Consider the following 22,460-nt stretch of genomic DNA (forward strand, 5'->3'; position numbering starts at 1 on the left):
CAGGGGGCTGCAGGGGGCTTAGGGCAGGGAGTTGGGGGCCGGGGTGCAGGAGGGATTCGGGGTGCAGGCTCCGGCCCAGCGCCGCTTACCTAAAGTAGCTCCAGGGTGGCAGCAGCGCACACTGGGGCCAGGGCAGGCTCCCTGGCTGCCTGCCCTGGCCCCATGGTGTGCCGTGCCGCGCCGCTCCGCTCCAGGAAGCGGCCAGCACCACATCCCTTCGCAGCCCCTGGGGCAGGGGTGGGCCACAGGGCTCTGCATGCTGCCCTTGCCTCGTCTCCAGGTACTTCCCCCGAAGCTGCCATTGGCCGTGGTTCCCCGTTCCCGGCCAATGGCGGGGGAGGGGGGATGATGCCTGGAGGCAAGGGCAAAGCATGGAGCCCTCTGCGGTGCCTCCTCCCCCCCTCCCCCCCCCGGGGCCCCAGCTGGTTCTGAGAGTGGTGCGGGGCCTGCAGCACCAATGGGGAGGCAATCCTGTGGGCCAGACCCAAAGCCCTGAGGGGCCAGATCTGGCCCACAGGCTGAAGTTTGCCTACCCCTGGTCTAGATAATATTTAGTCCTGCCTTGAGTGCAGGGGACTGGACTAGATGACCTCTCGAGGTCCCTTCCTGTTCTGATTCTATGATTCTAAGATTGCACAGGCAACCGTAATTATGGCATTTCTTAAATTCTGAGTGCTTGACTTTGCAACCTTAAGAAAGTTCTTTTAATATAATTTGTGTGTAATATATAAAAATGTTGAAACTTTTAAGTCTGTTATCACATGGCCCTGCAGAGCAAGTACCATTGGAAAGGGGAGATTCTCAGATCCCGGCAGGACTGATTGCTTTCACTTAACCCTGGACTATCTGAAGACAGACTACATTTCTGCATGTTTATGGATTGAAAACTATTTTCATTTGCTTATAGAGGCACATTGGGGCTCAGCATAACAAAGTCACATGGCTTTAAAGGCATTTTTTGTTTTCAAAATTAGTACCAAGAGCATTTCTTCAAAAAAAAACAAAAAAACCCACCCTCAATTATATCTACAATAGTTTTTTCTGTAAATTACTTGTCAGATACAGAATACATAATGGCGTGGTGTATAGACATTTTATCAGTAGGAGTTTAGAATGGTCACATTACTCATGAGTGGCTCGGTCAATGTCAAGATTTTGAGAGATAGAGGAAAGAACTGGGTGTGAGAGTAAAAGGAGAAGAGGGACATGGATGGATGAGTGAATGAATAGGAAACTGAAAATATCCCCATACCATTGCTATAAAGCTCCTATTTAGATCTGCAGAGTTGCAAGATATCTGCCTAGAAATAATTACTGATCCAGGACTGAACATTACTTTTCCTGGGCATTGGGCCAACGTAATTTTGGGAAGAATTCCATGTTTGGGGGAAGAAGAAAACATTTCTATAGGAGTTGAATTTAAAAATAACTGTATAAAACTTTGTGCTTGTTGAAGCCGCTCCCAGGTTTGGAGTGCCAGAATAAGTCTCAGTGGAAATTGATGAGTGGGTAGAGTGTTAGTGATTCAGTCAGAAATTCACAATAACTAAAATTTGCACATGGCTCTGCATTTGAGCATATTGAAATCACTACCTTCTATATGACTACCAGATATGTAGTCGCCACAAAGTGGGATCTCCCCAGTCCATACTTGCTACTTCCAAGAACAAAAAATATGAACCGAGATTTTCTTTCACTGAGATTTTGATCCCTTAGTCAGCACAGCCTCTTCCCCACTCTTGCTCCCCCTTTTTTGCCTGGTATAGAAAGCATGTGGATCTGATTGAGCAGCCTGGACCTCCCAGGTCCCTTTGAACAAGCATGAGAGAGTGAGGTGTTGGGGAATCCCAAATTTCATGGGGGTGCTGGGATGTGACACCCTCAGTGTCCTTAGTCCTAGTAAGATCCAGAGGGGTATTAAATCCCCTCACAGTTGGATGTGCTTGCACTATGTATCTGAACTAGAAATGTGCTGAGGCAGTCTGACATCCTTTTGTGGGTTAAATGTGTAGCATTGTTGGCTAGGTTACAGCCAGCATTGTTCATGGAGTCTGTAGTTTAAAACCTCTTTTGGTATCTGGCATTTAAGGTATTAAAACATTGACTGGCAGGTGAAATAATTTGGTGTAGCAACAACTGATCGTTTAAGTCTGTCAGGATATGATTGTAACTGCAAGTTTATTTTGTGTCTTTAGATTATTATTTTAAATGAGAGGGCACTGTGCTTCATGTAATTCACGTCTCTCCTTAAAATACACCTCTTCATAAAATCACACCTTCTTTCTGTCCTTCCTTCTCATCACTTCCAGTCCCTCCCTCTTCTGAGCTATTTTCTGTTGTTGCCTTTAAATTATAAACTCTTCAGGTTGGGAAACCTGTTCTGTAAAGACCCTTGTAAATGCAGTGACATACAAATGCTTTATAAAGTATATACACAACTGATGCAATCCTATTAAAAGAAAAATAGTTTAAGGGGTGGATAGACCATTAAATTCCTATCCTGAATCTGCCTCCATGCAGTTCACCAATCCAAATTCAGTTGCAAGATTCGTCGATTACAAGGCCCGTAGGAGTCACTGGGATCATCTAGTCTAGGCTGTTGCGAGACACAGGCTGTGGACTTCCTTGAATTAATTCCTATTTGAACTCAAGCATATCTTTTAGAAAAACTTGCAATCTTGATTTAAAAATTGCCACACATGGAGACTCCACCACAATCTTTGATAAGTTCCAATGATTAATTACCCTCACCATTTAACTATTTTCATCTTATTTCTAGTCTGAATCTGTCTTGCTTCAACTTCAAGCCACTGGATCTTGCCCTTAGCCCTGCAGCTGCATTGAAGGGGGGATCTCACAGGATAATAAGAAAGTGGGGAGGAATGATGGAGTTAGAATAAAGCTTTCAAATGGATCGACTTTTTCAAACTTGTGTTCATGATATTTAAGATGTAATTTGTTCCAACTGGCAGGCCTGCAGCTCAGATCATTAGGGGCTATATGAAATAATTATCATTTCAAGCTGACTTAAAATACAGTGTTAATTACATTTTCAAACAAGAAATACTCCCCCACTCCCCGTTTTGGGATTTTGTTGTAAGTACAAGTTTTACAATTTTTAGCAAAATCTTAGCAATTCACCTTTGAACACCTCTACTGGGGATTTAGCTTTCTGTAGCAAATGCGGAACAGATAGCTCAAGACTCTTGTTCTTCACTAGTTCACATTTTTCCTTAATTATTGTACATTAAATAGGGTTAGACTTAAAAACAAACTGACATTTATATTTTTATTAAGGAGTATGATGGGTAGTACATAGTAGGCAGGACATTGAGTCAAGACAGAGTATATTACACTGATAGCATGAAAGTATATGTTGTGATTCATTCAATTACATTAGTATTCATCCTTCCAGTATTTTATTTTCTCGAGGTTACAGATTTCATTATTTTTGAGTTCCTTTAGTGGAAGCAACATTTTTCTTCTTACACCCACAAGCCTTGGAAACAATATTTTTCCTGTGTACTGGTGGGTATATCCATGTATTTATTATATATAAGGCTACGATTATGTTACAGAGGTCACGGAATCCGTGACTTCCAGCAACCTCCGTGACATTGGGGGCCCCCAGCTGACTAGCCCTGTAATGTGAAAAACTGCTGACCGCATGCGCTAGTAACAGTAACATCTGCTGAAGCCAGCAGCGGGGGACCCCTGCAGCAGCCCAGACACAGGAGCTACTCAGTGGCCACGAGCAGCCACCCCCACCCCCGCAGCTCCCAGCGTCCGGCCACAGCAGAGGGACTCCGGAGCTGCTCAGTGGCATCTGGAAGGTCCCCCTACTGCTCCCCAACCGGCGGTGGTCAGGAACCCTTCCCTGCTCCATCTTTGCAGGGGCAGTGGGGACCCTTCAGGTCCCTGCTGTTGCAGTTGGGGGAGGGGCAGGGTGCTGGACCCTCTTCCCTCCCCATTTTAGTAAACAATTTTACAAAACCTTTTGTAGTAGTAAACACCCATTTTTTTCATGGTTTGTGTGTATAAAAAGATCTTCTGTACTTTCCACAGTATGCATCCGATGAAGTGAGCTGTAGCTCACGAAAGCTTATGCTCAAATAAATTGGTTAGTCTCTAAGGTGCCACAAGTACTCCTTTTCTTTTTGCGAATACAGACTAACACGGCTGTTACTCTGAAACCAGCCTTAATTATGTATTAGGCACCTTTTAGCATTTTTACACAAGCATTTTCTCTGTCATGTGGGAGTTTGAGAAAGAGAGGTGCTCTTGCATTAATGGAAAGCTGCCAGAGGAGTCTTCTGTTCCCATAGCACAGAATGGTTGGTCTCTAGGATCATGCTGATTTTTCACTTAATATGGAGAAATCACTTATTTCCTTCTCTTTTCTCAGAGAGAAGAATTAAATTACTCTTTTCTGATGGTATCATTTATGTAGATGAGACTATAAACTTTATCATCATTTACAATTAAAAGTGACAGGTTTCAGAGTAGCAGCTGTGTTAGCCTGCATCCGCAAAAAGAAAAGGAGGACTTGTGGCACCCTTTTCTTTTTAATTAAAAGTGAAAAGCTTTTGAGTTCAGTACTGGGATATTCCAATGAGAATTCATCATAGAATCAGAGAAATTAGATGGAAAAAGACCTACTATTTATTTCCATGTCCACAGGTGCCACCCCCGCAGCTCCCATTGGATGTGGTTCATGGCCTGTGGGAGCTGCGGAGCCAGTGCTTGGGGCTAGGCAGAGGCAGCGCAAGCCACCTGCTGCCCCTCCACCTAGGAGCAGCAGGGACAGGTCGCCGATTGAGGGGAGCCACCGGAAGTGAGCGCCCCCCCAGATCCGGCACCCTGAAACACCACCTGCTCCCCAACCTCCTGCTCTGAGCCCCCTTCTGCACCCAAACTCCCTCCCAGAGCCCGTACCGCCTCCTGTGCCACAACCCCGCACCCACTCCCGCACCCAAACTCTTCCTCCCTCTTAAGTGGAATTTCCCTCCCCCGCTTCCCCCGACATGTCGGGTAAAAAAGCTTTTACTGTAGTTTCCACCATCACCAAGGTGCCCCAGTGTGTGGAACAGAGCAGTAAATAGATATGGGCAGTTTTCTCAAGCTTAAACCTAGAAAAGACAGAATGAAAGTCGAAGGAGGGGAAAACCTTAACCTCAACTACGATCAGTGGTATTGGACTACAGATTGCCACAGTGGCTTGAAACCTTGTGGTCAAACTGGACTCATTACTGCTCCTGGACGTGCCATTGTCATAGTGACCAGGAATTTCTCCTCCTCTCTCACTAACAAACTTGCGTCATTCTCCCTCAGATGAGAACCTAGCCATGGTGATCCATGCTTTTGCCTCCTTCAAGTTAGGTGACTGCACCTCCCTTAACATGGACTAAACACAGCTTCCACAAGAAAGCAGAAGACTTACAACCTGCTTTATATTCCACAAAGATCAATTCTGCTGGTTGTCAATTCACTCCAGAAGGAAATTCCTGCACCTGATTCCAATCTACAGTCCCCTTGAATGACTGCAGCCTGGCTCCCTCAGAGGTCACCTTACCTTCTGCAACTCTCCAAGATATCTATGCTCCGTGGGGACAATGCTGCTGCAGAGACCTCGTTTTAGACCCTCAAGTGCAGGAGCCAGAGTCTTCTCAATAGCAGGACCCTAGCTCTCGTGTAGGAAGAGCCATACTAAGCCCAAGCCTGGCTAGGTCTGAAATGAAGTTTAAGATGCACCTTTTCCATTTTCTTTTTTCTCCGGGAATCCTTCCTACTTAATGAATTTTAAAAATAAAGTTGAACATACATATTTGTACTCTCCTGTCGCATGGAGGAATGTAGAGAGAAAACACTAGTTGCACTAGTTTCTTTGGCTACTTCTTTGCTTTGTTCAACACTAAGACCCTGATCTAGCAAATCACTTAAATATGTACTGAACTTGAAGCATGTGAATAGTCCCATTGGCTCCAAAGGCAGTGTATTCCTCATTTGCTTGAGTGTTTTGCTGGATTGTGGCCTTAAATGCCTAGGTAATCGGTTCCGTATACATGCAATGTTGGCTGAAACTTGTTTTTTTTGAATTGCCATCCTTTATATTGTAATCTAGGAAATGGCTGTACTTATAAACTGCTGCAATTACATGTTCTAGACACTGGCATATGATTTGACCTGATTATTTGGGCTTTGAAAGTTGGGGAAACTTCTGAACAGATTGGGTTAATTCCCAGAGCTCGATTTGCTATTGCATAATTTTAGAAATCAACTCCAAAAATGGTATTTTGAAAGATTCCAGTTAGAAATGCTGCACAGTAGAGTGAGTCATTCAGTTTTTCAATAGGCAGATTGTATCTCTGCACTGACTTCTTTGCATAAATTATAGAGATTTTATAACCCAATACAAGAAGGAGATCTACAAGAGCTAGGAGTGTTTTTTTGTTTTTTCCCTATGATTTCATTTTTAAAAAATCTTTGGGTTTCTGTTTCTTTTGATGGCAGGAGACTGATTAGGGAGATCATCACTTGGTGTACCCATTTAACACTCTTTGACCTTATGTTTCTGCTGTCATGAGAATATTCCCTTAAATGGCTAACCAGTATTAAACTAACATAAGCAGCCCACCAGAGTGAAGAAGGCAAGATAGAAAAACAACAGACATATCTCAGGCATTAAGGACCAAGTTGAGATTATGTCTAGATCAATGTAAGGAGACTCTCAATTCCTACTTGATTTCCCCCTTGATCCAAGGGACAAGCAATCTGTGGCTCTTCACCAGTAGCAGATTACTTCCATCTCCAGTCTGCAACTTTGCCTGTATCAACTCACTTGCACTGGCCGGCATGTTGGGAAGTGGAACCAAGAATCCAGCCACTACTTACTCCTCTCTGCTCACCATCATGCAGGAGAAATAGCACCTCTTCTGAGCCAGCTTCACACATGCACCTAGAGAAGCAAGCACAGACTGCACAGAGTAGAGGGGGTGTGGGGTAGGGGATAGAGAAAGGTCTTATGCCTCCTTATTCCCTTGTGTGGCAGCATAAGAGGAAGGCACTGTCAATGCTCATTGAAGTCAGTGGGAGTCTTTCTGCTGACTTCAGTGTGCACTGAATTCATGCCTATGTTTGCATGAGGTATGTAGTTTGGGCATTCCTGCTGTTGTGTGCTCAGCACTGAATTTGTGTGAATATTAATTGATGTACATTATTGTCTTCCATTTTGACATACTTCAGTGAAAATTAACAATAATACATAGCACTTATGCAATACTTTTTATCTTCTAAGTACTATGCCTCATCACCCCTGGGAGGTGGGTGTACAAGTAATATCAGATTACAGATGTGGAAATTGAGGCAGAGAGGTTAACAGAGTTGCCTAAGGTGTCAGAGAGAATCTGTAGGAGATCTGGGATTAGAACTTGTGTTTTTTGGCTTTCCACCTTGCTTAGACCTCTCAGTCAGACCTTTCTCTAACCCAAAGGTTCTCAAACTGGGGCTTGTGGTCCCTCAGGGGGTCGAGAGGTTATTACATGGGGGGTCGTGAGCTGTCAGCCTCCACCCCAAACTCTGCTTTGCCTCCAGCATTTATAATGGTGTTAAATATATAAACAAGTGTTCTTAATTTATAAGGGGGGTTGCACTCAAAGGCTTACTATGTGAAAGCGTTCACCGGTACAAAAGTTTGAGAACCACTGCTCTAACCCTAGTACATAAATAACTGTGAAAATTCATTAAAAAAACCAAACACTAATTGACTGAGGCTGTATCTACACGGTGAGCTAGAAGTGTGATTCCCCTGCTCGTGTCCTCACACTCATGCTGGCTTGAGGAGTGCTAGCACAAGTCTGAATAGCAATGTAGCCATGGCGGCATGGGCACCAGCAGCAGCCGTGGAGGCATGGCTGAGGTGTGCTGGGTACAGACGTGTGCTGGGTACTTGGCACTGCTCAGCTGTTCTGCCGTTGCCTGTGCTACCATGGCTGCACTACTGTTGATAATCTTGCTAGCTCTCATTGAGCTACTGCGACTCTGTGGGTAATCACACCCAACTCGTGGTGTAGTTTTACCCTGAGTGTGTGACCTTACCAGTTCCGAGCCTCAGTTGTTCGGTCTGTAAAATGATATCTATGGATACGATACAGGTGGTAACTATTATCCTTCACCAACTTACGATTCAACATGAAATAATGGGCAGAACATTGCATCAAGAGGGAGGTAAGTAATTTCATTGTGTTTTATAGCTGTTCAAATATAAAACGTGTTTCTATAGGTCATGTTCAGTAACGTTATTTTTTTATTGTCACAGCATTGTTAAGGGAGTGGGAACATGGTGAATTTTATTTGCTGAAGAATAAGAAACAAGGTCTTATTTTTCTAAAATTAAATACGATGTTAACACTGCTGTCTATTCCGAGAGCCATATATAGAGTTTTTGAAACCAGGTAACAGTGTTGATTTTCCTTTTGCAACACAGTGAAAGCTCTGTGTTCCTCAGAAGAAGCTAGTTGCTAGGATACTTGTCCTTCATCCTCTTGTGGGGCCAGTGTTCTATCTGTCTATGCTAATGAGTTTAAGGCATTGTGATATGTCTTTAAAACCGTGCCAGAAAAACCACCTCCCCTTTTTTCTTGTTTTATTTTGCCCAATGCTTTCTGACCATGAGTTTTGAAACTTAGATCTTTAGAACTTAGGTCTTTCTGAAGTAAAGAATGAGGCAGAGTCAGATGCAAGTATAGAAAGTTTACTAACGTGTCCTAAGCTTTTTGGGTTTGCTGAGATTGTTTTCTACTTCGAACTAAACCCTGTTTCTTTATGTTGCTATACCTGAGAGGAGATGATGTTTTGATCATCATGTCTTGGATTTAAACTCCCAGTCCAGGCTTTAAATGGCCTGAAATGGAATTGTTTCACAAACTACTTCTCTGTGATCAGAAGAGACCTTAACAGCTATAATCCTTACGGTATGTTTACACTGCACCTGGGAGCATGCTTCCCAGCCCAGGTAGACAGACATGCACTAGCTGTACTCAAGCTGGCGTGCTAAGAACAGCAGCGTGGGTGTTGTGGCACAGGTTGTGGTATGGGCTAACTACACGAGTTCACACCCAGGCTATTGGGCAGCTTTATGCTCGTGCCACTGCCCATGCTGCATTGTCCACTCTGCTATTTTTAGCAGGTTAGCTCTAGCAGAGCTAGCCCACGTCGGTCTACCTCTGGGGTTCTCAAACTTTTGTACCAGTGACCCCTTTCACATAAGTGCGACTCCTCCCCTTATAAATTAAAAACACTTTTTAATATATTTAACACCATTATAAATGCTGGAGGCAAAGCGGGATTCTGGGTGGAGGCTGACAGATCGAGGCAAAGCGGGATTCCGGGTGGAGGCTGACAGCTTGCGACCCCACCATTTAATAACCTCGCAACCCCCTGAGGGGTCCCGACTCCCAGTATGAGAACCCCTGGTCTACCTGAACTGAGAAGCATGCGGCTAGCTGCAGTGTAGACATACCCTTAGGGACTTCGGTTCTGACCATTCTAGGGGCCAAACCTATATGACCTTCCTGTAGTCACCTTTCAGATTTTGGAATGGCTGTGTATGTTCCAACTTCCCTCAGAGAGCTCAGGTAAGACTTGCTTCTCCTTTTCTCAGTATCATTCCCACAAAAAACTGCTTTTAAGACAGCAAATCAGTCAAGGAATATGTCATGTTTTCTTGGCACATGCTATGCCAATGCTATGCCAGGGAAGAATACAGTCTTTGGTCTGATTGCATATTTTTGTAATTGTGGTGGTGTTCAGATACCACAGTGGGAGGTGGATTATTGACCGTTGTGGGATCTCATGTTGTGGAGGTGCTTGAGGAAGAAATTGTTTGGTGTAAAAAAGATTTTGGGCCCAAATCCTGCAAACATGTAGGCACACGTATAGTTTACTTATGAGATGAGTCTGTGACCATTCTCAGGCTACGCAGGGCTGTGAGTCATCTTGTTACTGCCTGCCTCCAGCGTGAGGGAGTCTTGCTTGTGGTAACTGGGTCAGTTCCCTAATGCCAGCCAGTCAGGCACTCTCCTCCGGGCTACGCCAGCCCTGTCTTTGTCTTGCAGGTTAACAAGAGTTGTGCCTCAGTCCCCAACTCCCTTGAAGCGTTTCCCTGATTCAGAAATCCCAGATCCTTTGCACCCAATAGAGCACTGTACCTCCCATTACCAGTTTCACCTTAAACCCCATGCTCCTGTATAGCATACCACACTTGTGAGTACTTATGATAAAACAAAAGAAGGTTTATTTAAGAAAGAATAGAGATTCAACTAGAAACTAGAGAATGTGATGAAAACGAAAGGTTATAATACAAAACAAAATAACAAAACTTAAACTAGGGTCTACACTTACTAAGAGTTGCCTTTCTTAACTGATAAAGTATTTTTTCCTCCCAGAGTTCAGTCTCTTGCAGAGTTGGCTGGCTTTACAGGAACTTTACAGGAGCTTTCATGAAAACACCCCTGCTCCGAGATGTTTTCTCAGTGAATGGATTCAGAGTGCCTCTCCCCGCTCGGTGTTATACTGAAACAGTCTTTTGTCTCTATTAATAGACAGAGATTCCCTGTCTGATGTAATATTCATTTTTTTTTTAACTTCCAAGTGGTTTTGATTGTTTGCAGTTGTCCATTGGTTTTGGAATGGAGCAAGGCTTGACAGTTATGCTTTGTACAACATTATCGGCTAACTAGGGAGGTGTGACAGTTCCTTTCTGCTTGAATGGGCCATCCCTGAGACATATTATCCACTAACTTTTACTGCAAGGTCATAAAGCATATTTTCAGAATAGTTACATTGTTCTTTCAGTATTACCTATTATAGCCCCTAGGGCTAGCTTGCCTTTATTAAAATATGCCTTTATTATACTCCGCAGTAATGCAAGGAACCTACAGGCCTATATCCTGTAAGACATTGGCTTCAGCAGTTAGCACAAGGCTTGAGACCTATGGACTTTGGCACAGATAAACAGCCCAGTGGTAACCCCTAAGTTTTGAGGAACTGGCAGTAGAGTGTAAGGGGGAATTTTGTCCATAATGACATCAGCCAACCACAGGAACATGAGCTAACACCAGATTTTGGAAACTTTTGAAAAGAACATCCAACCACAAGACTGCCATGGCAACGAATTGACATATATGATAAGAAGTTGAGATAATTAATAAACTCACCAGAAGAGAAGGGCACCTCAACATTAGTAAATTGGGGAAATACAAATAAGGAAGAGAGGGAATACCCTTACTGAATATGCATTAAGCGTAGTGATGTCAGCGTAAGATATGAAAGAAGTTATATTCCAGCCCAGGGGCAGTAGGAGAGAGAGATGTAGTCCTTGGGATGTGCCACATGATGGCCACTGGTGATGAGGGGGAAGGTGACGGCGATGAAGAAGATGATAGCTAACTTTTCAGGTTGTTCTGCAAGGGGATGGTGTGAGTATATGGCTGTGCAGATGTACATTCTGTAGTATCTCTGTCTACCTTACTGAGTTTGAGTGCTTGTGACTGAGCTAAATGTATTAATAAACTATTAATAAATAGAGAGGAGTTCCTATAGTGTGAGTGTTGCAACTGTGCAGATGGGGGTTCCCGACTGTGGAATAATTTGAATAATACTGGGCCTGATCTTGGGACAGGAACCTGGAAACCCTCAAAGTGATAACTGGGAATTCTTAAGTAATCAATATAATTATTACATAATCTATAGATCAGGCTACACCATACATACATCTCGCAATGGCTGAGTCCTGATTAAGTCACAAGCTGTCTGTAGATACCTTACATGTCATTACTTATTGATACATATCCTGTAAGATGTGTTATGTGTAATGAGTTTGTCGGGCCTGACATGAGAGTTGATTGCAGCCGGGAGGGGGGCGGGGGGGGGGCTTCTGTGTCATGGAGTCCCAGTAAGCTCACTAGAGTTTGTGCATGTGAGTAAAGTTATGCTTGCGTTGGCAGAATCAGACCCTTAGTTTATATAGCTATATAGACCTGATAACTCTCTGAAATGGTACCAAAATGTTGTCTTCTGTAATGGAATAAAAATGCACGGGAAACTAAAGAGGTGAAAAAAGCAACATTTAAATTATAGTAAGAGGCCAAAAAATATTGGAAAGCTAGGGAAACATCTGTGTGCAGCATGAGTCAAAACGCTCAGACTTGATCCCAATGAAATTAATGGCAAAACTGCTACTGTCCTCAGTGGGGAAGAATCAGTCCCAAAGTTTGCACAGAAGACATCACCAGAACCATAAAATTTAGGAACCTTAATTGTCTACATCTGACACACACGTTTATATTCCACTAAAATGCTCTATTCTGGGAGCAGATGGAATCTCAGCTGGTCGGGCTGAGATGCTGCCCAGTTTTGTTCCTGTCTAAAGTACAACACAACACGTGTCCAAAGGTTCTGGCCACCATCAGAGACGTGGTACTGGACTAGATAAACTTTGGGTCTGATCCAGCAGGTCAATTAATTTGTTCTTGTATTCCTAAGAATGCTCACTATGCCAACCATGGCACTGGTGAAAAATCAATTTTTTTCTTATCACTGCTCCAGAGTGAATTATCTTTTCTCAGTCCAAGTTATGGACTTACAGTAATGTGTGTTAAATTACCATAGGCACAGTCTTTGAAAAGCTCCAGCACTTGAATATCTAGTATCTAAACCATTTAATTACCTTTCATAACAAATTTTAAAACAGTGTTGCCTTATAAATTGCAGCAGTCTAAAAACACAGTTTACCTCGCCATGTCCTGTCATTTTAAAAAGAAATGAAAGATTGCACAGGGAGTTTGAAATGCAAGCTTGAAAGGAGAAGGAAGAACTATCGGACTTAGACCAGTGTTTCTATTGGGTGGGGCGAGGAGGAGAGAATCTCATAATAAAGGTGTTGAGACTGATCTTTTAACTCTCAGCCTCTCCAAGTTTTTATAGTGACATTTTTTACAGCATTTTTTGTAATACAATGAATTGATGACAATTAGAACCTCTTAGGTTTTTTTCCTTTATAAAATATGCTATGGTACAGAGCAGAACATTATAAGCAAAGATATCATGTTAGTACAGATTTTTATAATTGACTTCCTTGCTTGCTCTCACTTTTCTCCTTCCCACCAATTACTGAAGATTGTTCACTTAAAATTTCTCTGTACCTTAGTTTAGTATTGGGAAATGGGTAATGTAGCTGCACCGGTATTTTCCCTCTTGTGGTACACTCCAGGGGCTTCCTCAGGTTTCTGTCCATTTATCCTGTCTCTAGATGGGGACTATTCTCTCACTCCTCCTGACTGGGCTGCACAGCCTCTTGCCTTACACTGTGATTTCCCGAGCAATCCAATTTGCCTAAAAGCCAGTGTCAGTGTTCCCCCCGCCCTCTCAGTGTGTGTGTTTGTGGGTTGTGAACAGTGTATTGCCAGCAGTCACAAGTCACCACACAGCTCTTCCTCAGCAAAATACATTTATGCTTAAGATTAAAAAAAAAAGATGAAAGAAAAAAGAAAAAAAAAAAGCCCAGAGCCTGAAAACTTCTTCACAAGATGTAAATCTTCATCCAACAGTGATGCGCCAATAGTATGTAAGCAATTTACAGTCTAAAGCAGTGATCGGCTTAGAGATGTGGTCATCGGTTTTTCTTTCTTATATTTCCTGAAAACAGTGTCTGAACCTGTGCCAAAATATCCATATTTGCTGAAAAGACAAGGGGCTGATCTTATGGCCTTAGACTTGAATAAAAGGAAACACCTGGTTGCTGAAGTGCTATGTTTAAATGTCAGAGTTCAGCTACGTGTTAGGGAGATTGCTTTGACTGATTTTACATTGCTGTGATGTAAACAGAAGTTACATGGAAACCTCTACAATAGGATAAAACCATATTGGGTTTTATTTATGACTGTACAGAAAATGACATATTACACAATTTTAAAGTATTGATTACAAAATGAAATGCATGTTGGGTTCAGGTTAGTGGGTAATTATCTTAGCAGCAGCACCACCCATCTCATTGCGGGTCATCTGATGGTTTGTTTTTTTTTTTACTTCTCCAGTGCTGTTTCTAAGTAAGGTATGGAAAGCCACATGAAAAATGTTGTTTGTAATCATGCACTATTGTTCAGAGTTTCTCAGCGAAATAAGATGGCCATCTCAGAATCTTTTGGGAGGGCGTTAATCTTGCCAAGGAAAATAATACTTTCTGGAAGTTCACATATGTTGTGAAAGGAGGAAGTAGGCTGGTACTGATTTAATTTGTAACCTGGTACCACAGGGCATCCTTATGATTATCTTGGTGCATTCTTTTTAGAAATGAAGTTGCCACAGCAGGAAATATGCCATTCTGTGACGCTTCCTGTGGACCTCCGGGAAAAGTTCATTTTCCAAAAATGTAGCCTTTTTAAATGCTCTGTTCTAATTGTTTAATTTAAACAGCAGTAGTTGTTTATTGTAATCACATATAACAGTGGAAAGCCATCTACTGTCTGCATGGTTCTACATAATTGTTTTACAGTACCTAATTCTCCTATATTACATGCAAAAGGCTCTATTCCTGCACTTGGTGAAGTCTTGGGGGTGTGGAAGGGAAATGAATGAAAAATGTACAACTCTCGACTTTGTATTACAAATGTCTAAAAGCTGCTTGTCTTACTTCAGTCCAGGAGAAACCATTGCACCCAAGGCCAAATCCTACAACTCTTTCTGATGCAAGTAGTCCTCACTCCAGTGGGGCCCATTTGTGCAAATAAGGGCTAAAGTCTGCTTGTTGCATTGGGTGATTACAAACCTTTTAACATATTGTAATTTTGTTTCTTCCTTTCAAGATTTGAACATGGAGTTCAACCCATCGGATCACCCACGGGCCAGCACAATATTCCTCAGTAAATCTCAAACAGACGGTAGGTTACTGGATTTACTACAGTTTTCTCTTTTCAGATTATTTCTAAACTTTGCATGCAGTAACCTATATTAAGTGGGGGGTTTCGGTTTTGTTTGAATTTTTGCCCACCTTCAGGAGAACAAGACACAACAATGGCAGATTGGTTTGGCTAAATGTAATTGGCCAGGTCCTTAGCTGGTGTTAACTGGAGCTATGCTGATATACACACACTGAGGATCTGGCCCAGTGGCTTATTGTTAGTAATTAACGCACAGTAAGATATGATCCTGTTTCTTTTATGCAAAACAATAAAATCTAAGTTGACTTCAAAGTGATCCTTACCTGTGAAAGGACAACAGGATCAGGCCCATAGTTATCGCTATGTTCTCTAATTTATTTGAATCCTAACCTATTGAATTGATTTAAGTGTCAGAAGGTTGTTAAAAGGTGTGGGCCCATCCTGCAAACACCTGTGCACATATAGAAGTTGACACCTGTGAATAGTCTTGTTGAGTAGACCCCATTGGACTACTCACATGCATCAAGTCGTGCACATGAGTGGGTTCATGATTGGGGTTTGTTGGACCAGTCCCACACATTAATTCATACGAGTCACTATGTTGAAATCGTTTGGACCCATGGATATGCAGAGAGATTCACACAGGGCCTGAGGCAAAGCCCGCTGAAGTCAATGACAGTCTCTCCATAGCTTTAGGTCAGACCCATGAATAAATGGTTACAGAATTGAACCCTGTAGCATGTTGACTATTACAAGTTCAAAACATACAGTGGAGCTACAAATACTAATAACGTGTAAAAGAATTAGCTTCTTTAAGTGTAAACCTTTCAGTACAGTTGTCTTTCAGAACTAAACAGAAGGAGCCAGGTTCCCAGCTAATGTACATCCACATAGCTTAGTTGGACCAATGGCAGTTTAGACCAGCTGAGGATGTAGTCTGATGTCTCCCCCAGACAGATTGAAAACTGTAAATCCCAGTTCACATGAGCCCTTCGATGGGTTTTAAAAACAAATAAAAAATATCCCTTTATTTTTATTGATCAGCATGGTTTGACAGTATCTTTCATTTATCTGGAATTTATTTTATTTATTTTTTTACTGAGAGACAAAAATAACCTGATAGAAATTAAGCCTGTGTTTTTAGAGAGCCTCTTGATGTAATTAGTGGAATGGAAGCCACTTACTTTTGGCTAATTGAATCTACAATGTCTAGCTTGAGTGATGTTAGTGTTTTGCCAGAAGTAGACGTGAACAATGAATACAAAGCACGTCATTTTCTACCCAAACTTTCCAAGCAACTTTTCTGTTGTTGTTGTGCATTCTCTGTGCTCCTTGTTCGGGGCATATGAACTCTGTTTTAGACTTACTGAGTAAATGATACTTTACTGAGATTTTTATTCAGCTAAGTGCACATTTGTATTTCAGAAATTCTAGTGACCTCGTTGTTTGTTTTCTGGTAGTTTTTGAAAATGTCTACAGAGACTATGCATTTTAGGCCCTGATTCTGCAGTGGGTTATGTGTGGGTACTCTTCTGCCCTTGGAGGCCTACTGACTGCATCTGCAAGATTGGAGCCTTAATCAAAAGGCAGCGTGGTATAATGGGGAGAGGGCAAGAGCCAGGAACTTGTTGCTCTGCCGTTGATTTGCTGTGAGGTTTGGGTATGTCACTTAATCACACGCACCATGCCTCATCCTTCCCTGGGCTTGGCAGTCTGTAAATTGGGTATGGTGACACTTCCTTACATCACAATGGTACCGTGAGGATTAATTAGTTAGTGTCTGTACAGCATTTTGAAAGTGCAAAGTAATATTTGAATGCTAAATATTGTTCTTAGAGCTGGCTGAAAAGGTGAAAATGTTTCACACACAGTTATATCTGAAAACATTTGATCAGCTCTAATTATTATAATTCTTTTATTAGTGACTGATTTTTTGTAATTGTAGGTTATGAGAAATTTTAGAAAATGACAATTAATTTACAAAATCTGATTGCTTTCAGCCCAGTTAGTTGTTGAGTTATGCAGCTTCTTCCAGCTTAGAGAAAAGGAAGGAATTTATTATTCTCACAAAACAATGTCAACCTTGCTGAACTGCCTTAGAAATTTACCAGCTGAGGTATAAAACCTGCTCGTCAACCTTCTGAGTTGATGATAATGAAAAAACAAATGACACCTTACTCGCCTGCCATATGAAACACTGTCCTGAAAATACTACTGGGTATAGTGCCCAGAACAATCACATTTCAGTGGGTAAACAGCACCAGTAAGCACTACACCTGGTTGTATTTCAGGCCCATTTAATATATGTATCTGCTCTGTAAGGATAGGAGAAAATATTCAGTAATGTTTCATGATGCCAAACTACAATAACATGGTTTATATAGGGGGTAAGCAGAGTTAGCATAAGATTTGTCAGATTGCGTAGGACCCTGTACAAATGTTCAAGTCATGGTAGTGTACACTGCATCTAAGAACTGAGGCCATTTAAGGCCCAATAAATGTTAATCAAGGTGCCAGATGGTAGGCTCAGAGAACTGCTTATGCAAAAAGTCTTTCATTTTTTATCCCTCCTCTTCACAGGGACTGTTCAAGGTGCTAAGCCTGGTGACAATCTTCCTAGCATGTTAGGAGTACCACCTTTGATATCTTTAAACTTAATTTAGAACTCATTAAAAACAAAAAAAAAGCTTAATAGAATCATAGAAGTTTAGGGTTGGAAGAGACCTCAGGAAGTCTAGTCCAACCACCTGCTCAAAGCAGGACCAACCCCAACTAAACCATCCCAGCCAGGGCTTTGTCAAGCCAGGCCTTAAAAACCTCTAAGGATGGAGATTCCACCACCTCCCTAGGTGTAACCCATTCCAGTACTTCACCAGCCTCCTAGTGAAATAATGTTTCCTAATATCCAACCTAGACCTCTCCCACGGCAACTTGAGACCTTTGCTCCTTGTTCTGTCATCTGCCACCAAAGAGAACAGCCATGCTCTTATCTCTTTTGAACCACCCTTCAGGTAGTTGAAGGCTGCTATCAAATCCTCCCCTCACTCTTCTCTTCTGCAGACTAAACAAGCCAAGTTCCCTCAGACTCTCCTCGTAAGTCATGTGCCCCAGCCCCCTGATCATTTTCGTTTCCCTCCACTGGGCTCTCTTCTTTCTGTAGTGTGGGGCCCAAAACAGGACGCAATACTCCAGATGTGGCCTCACCAATGCCGAATAGAGGGGAATAATCACTTCCCTCAATCTGCTGGCAGTGCTCCTACTAATGCAGCCCAATATGCCGTTAGCCTTCTTGGCAACAAGGGCACACTGCTGACTCATATCCAGCTTCACATCCATTGTAATCCCCAAGTCCTTTTCTGCAGAACTGCTGCTTAGCCAGTCGGTCCCTAGCCTGTAGCGGTGCATGGAATTCTTCTGTCCTATGTGCAGGACTCTGCACTTGTCCTTGTTGAATGTCATCAGATTTCTTTTGGCCCAATCCTCCAATTTGTCTAGGTCACTCTGGACCCTATCCTACCCTCCATCATATCTACTTCTCCTCACAGTTTAGTGTCATCCGTGAATTTGCCGAGGGTGTAATCTATCCCATCATCCAGATCGTTAATAAAGATGTTGAACAAAACTGGCCCCAGGACCAACCCCTGGGGCATTCCACTTGATACTGGCTACCAGCTAGATACCAAGCTGTTGATCACTACCTGTTGAGCCCAACGATCTAGCCAGCTTCTATCCACTTTATAATCCATTCATCCAATCCATACTTGCTGGCAAGAATACTGTGGGAGACCATATCAAAAGCTTGGCTAAAGTCAAGATATATCACGTCCACTGCTTTCCCCATATCCACAGAGCCAGTTATCTCATCATAGAAGGCAATCAGGTTGGTCAGGCATGCTTGTCTTTGATTAATCCATTCAGTAAGGGTCCCACACTTTCCCTGACCTTTTTCTTGTTGCTAACATACGTGTAGAAACCCTTCTCCTTACCCTTCACATTCCTTGCTAGCTGCAACTCCAGTTGTGTTTTGGCCGTCCTGATTACACCCCTGCATGCTTGAGCAATATTTTTATTCTCCTCCCTAGTCATCTGTCCAAGTTTCCACTTCTTGTAAGCTTCCTGGATGGGATGTGTGTTGGACTGGAAACAAAGGGTGTGTGCATGCTGCACACACTGAGTTGAAAGTGGAGGCTGTGGTTAATTCAGGGTTTTTAAAGTCAGCCTCTGCAATAGTGATTTCCCCACCTGTATTAGTTAGGGGAAACTTGATTGATTGCTACTTCAGTGTGTTGGAAATCCCCCTTTTCATTAGTTAGATAGAGCTGTCTCCTTCCTTCACTTCCATTAGGTCCTTACTGTACCAGCATTGCTGACTTTAGCAAGTAATTGGCTTCAAAGGAAACCCCAGTTTATGGGATGAGCAGGAATGAAACCGACTGTGCTCTGTTTTTATAGGTTTCACAGTAACAGCCGTGTTAGTCTGTATTCGCAAAAAGAAAAGGAGTACTTGTGGCACCTTAGAGACTAACCAATTTATTTGAGCATAAGCATCCGATGAAGTGAGCTGTAGCTCACGAAAGCTTATGCTCAAATAAATTGGTTAGTCTCTAAGGTGCCACAAGTACTCCTTTTCTCTCTGTTTTTATGTAGACCAGCCCTTAGATCAGGACCAGTCAATTCCCTTGTTCCTCTAACAAGAGGAATCGTAGCTGTATTCCTGTTCTAAATTATTTAGGAACTCTCAAAACATGAGAGGCTTTGATCGATGTGTAATTATTAACCCAGGGATATTGCCTTTCATCCTTTTGAGGTCTACCATTAACACTGCTTATGCACATTGCACAAAGGAATACTAAGAGAGCACAATAACAAAAAGGTGTTTTTCTCCCCCATTTTAATCCTGCATAATTTATTCATCCTACTGTAGTAAAAATGCAGTTTTAACAATTTGAGTGCGCTTGCAAAAATGAGAACAGGTTATTTTGCCTTGACATTTAAAGAAAATTAAGAAATTTTGGCAGCTTTCCCATCTGTTAGTATGCCTGACGAAATCTACCCAGGATGCAAGTTTTGTAAAAAGCGAAAAAAATGTAATAGAAAAATAAATAGGGACTTAGAGTCTGAACTTCGAAACTGTGATTTCAAGTCTGTTCAGCTTCATTTCATCTTAAACCACTGTTCTTGAAGCCAGATACTACAACTGTAGCAGTCTGCGGTACTATATGCTAGTTAATTAGAATGGGGTCAAGTTCTGTGGTTTGCACAGGAGCACTTTGCACTGCTTACACCACACAAAGTGCCCTTGGGCAGCCGGTGAAGAATTCCCTCTGCACAAGGACTCTGTTGGTGAAAAGCTGGCACAAGTGGCTTTGCCATCTCCTGTACCAGATGTCCTTATTCCTAATGTGAAGGGGGTTTGTTTTGGGTAGAATAGGAAGGAAGTGTGACAGAGTGGAGTTCTGCTGTGCCTGATGCTCCCGGCAAAGGTTTCTTGAGGGATCATACACCTTGCGTCAGTGCTGGGCAGCGCAGAATTAGAGAGTCCTGCCTGACTCTCTGTGGTCCTCCACTGGAGAATAAAGCTCAATGAAGTTTACTTTCCTTTGGGAAAAGATGAGGAAAAAGATCAATTTGGGTCTCACAAGGAGAGAGAATCTGCAGAGTGAGGGGTGTGTCTGTGTCCGTCTGTCCAGCATTGGAAGATGGTAAATGGCATGGGTGAATGAGCAGTAAGTGCAATACTTCAGCAACTAGAGCATCATACAACGGTGAGGGCACCAAATGATGTGGAGGGTGGGAGCAAGAACATGGAAAGAGAAGAGTGGGGGATCAGGAAAAGCCGATAAACTGAAATATTGACACAGGGCTCAGAGGCATTTTGTCACTAATTTTGTTGCATGCCACAGCATGCAGTATGAACGCAGTGAACAAAGTTATGCTCCTAGATATTTAATTGTGTGCAAGTAAAGTTTTGATCAAGTACAAAATAAATTTTGCCATTATGAAATTACATCTGTGCTTGGTAAAGTGTCTGCCTGCAGCTTGTGAAAATTATTTACATCACTTACATTGTATTACACAATAGAAAAATACTTTGGCCTGGTGTTAAGTAACTAAATGATGGTAGATATTTTCTTAGATTTATTATTTACTTAATTGATGGAATAACACCCTGACCGGAGCTTCAGAATAGAAAGAACAGCATTTCAGCAGAAGGACGAGCAAGCTGCTTAACTGCTTACTAGCTAATCAGAATCCCCCCGCTGTGTTTTGAAAACTGCACAATCAAATACACTTAACAAAATAAGTGTTCTTTAACAGCGACCCGTTAACAAGGTTGCACATATGAATACACTGAAATCGTGCGTGTGAATACGTGCAGACATAGAATCAAAATGTGTAAAAAGTGTTTAAAAAAATCCATACGTAGTATTCCTCCCAGGGAGAGGAAGTGAGAAAAAGAGACTCTCACATGACTGATGCTAGTTGTGTCTCTTAAGGTGCTTCTGGAAGATGCTCAGATACCACGGTGGTGGGCGTAGTGTAAGAGAGAAAATAGAGAACAGGACCAAGCACACCAAAGTGCCTTTAATCACCTATGGCATTAAACCATTTTTAGTTTAATTCCACAATTTGGTTGATATGTTACTGCAGCGTTATCACAGTTGTTGAACAGAGCTCCACAGGCTGGCTAAGGGATGAGTCAATAGGAAAAATATTCACAAAAATTAAACCAGTATATAAAATCAGTTGTAACATTAAAGTTTATTTTAGCTTGCTCCTTTGCTTGTAAGCATTTTGTCTGATAACAGTGGGCCTGATCATGCAGCGGTTACTCATGTTGAGTAGGAGTTACTCATTGAGTAGTCCCATTGACTTCAGAACAACTACTCAGGATGAGTAATGGCTGCAGAGTTGCACCAACTGATTTTAGGAGGCAGAGTTCCAATGCACGCAGTCGTAGTGAAATATCCAAACAGATGAGAATTTTAATCATCCAGCACAATGCAGAATTTAAATGCCTTTAAGTGTCCAGGTATATGAGATGTTCCTTCTGTGCTCAAATAATGAGTGAACTTGGTTAGTGCAATAATGATGTTACACATAGATACCTTCCTACTTTTGATCGTAAAAATGGTGTAACAGAAGCTTAACTGAGACAAAATACAGTCATATAATATTTCTATTACATTTTATGTTTTTGCAGTGAGAGAAAAACGCAAGAGTCTCTATATAAACCACGTAAGTGAAAATGTCTCCCTGTGCGGCTTCATACACATTGTTGTCTATATTATGCAGAACTAAGAGTCTTTGTAAGTAAATCCCTTGTGTGTGAGAGAGTATAATGTTGCCTCTGGGGACTGAACCATGGACCTCAGTATGTAAAAGCATGGGCCTTCACTATTTGAGCTAAAGGGCCAGTTCCATTAGCTTGGAATTAGTAGCATTCACACAACCCTGTATATGTGGCATGGCCACTAGAAGGGACAGAGAGCCACACTGTGTTAGCGTGGGTCACAATATTATTTC

The 22,460-nt window shown here is 42.2% G+C and overlaps 1 protein-coding gene across 4 annotated transcripts in view; it reads left to right on the forward strand.

Annotated features, from left to right (window-relative positions):
• CCNY (cyclin Y) overlaps positions 1–22,460 on the forward strand; it is a 228,300-nt gene that overhangs the window by 133,895 nt on the left and 71,945 nt on the right. For all 4 annotated transcript variants that reach the window (XM_073334456.2, XM_073334457.2, XM_073334459.2 and 1 more), the window contains 2 exons: positions 14,859–14,933; positions 22,138–22,172. In XM_073334456.2, coding sequence (XP_073190557.1) covers positions 14,859–14,933; positions 22,138–22,172 — 110 coding nt within the window. The remainder of the gene's footprint in view (positions 1–14,858; positions 14,934–22,137; positions 22,173–22,460) is intronic.

This window comes from Lepidochelys kempii, chromosome 2 (assembly GCF_965140285.1).
Source record: "Lepidochelys kempii isolate rLepKem1 chromosome 2, rLepKem1.hap1, whole genome shotgun sequence".
NCBI lineage: Eukaryota > Metazoa > Chordata > Testudines > Cheloniidae > Lepidochelys > Lepidochelys kempii.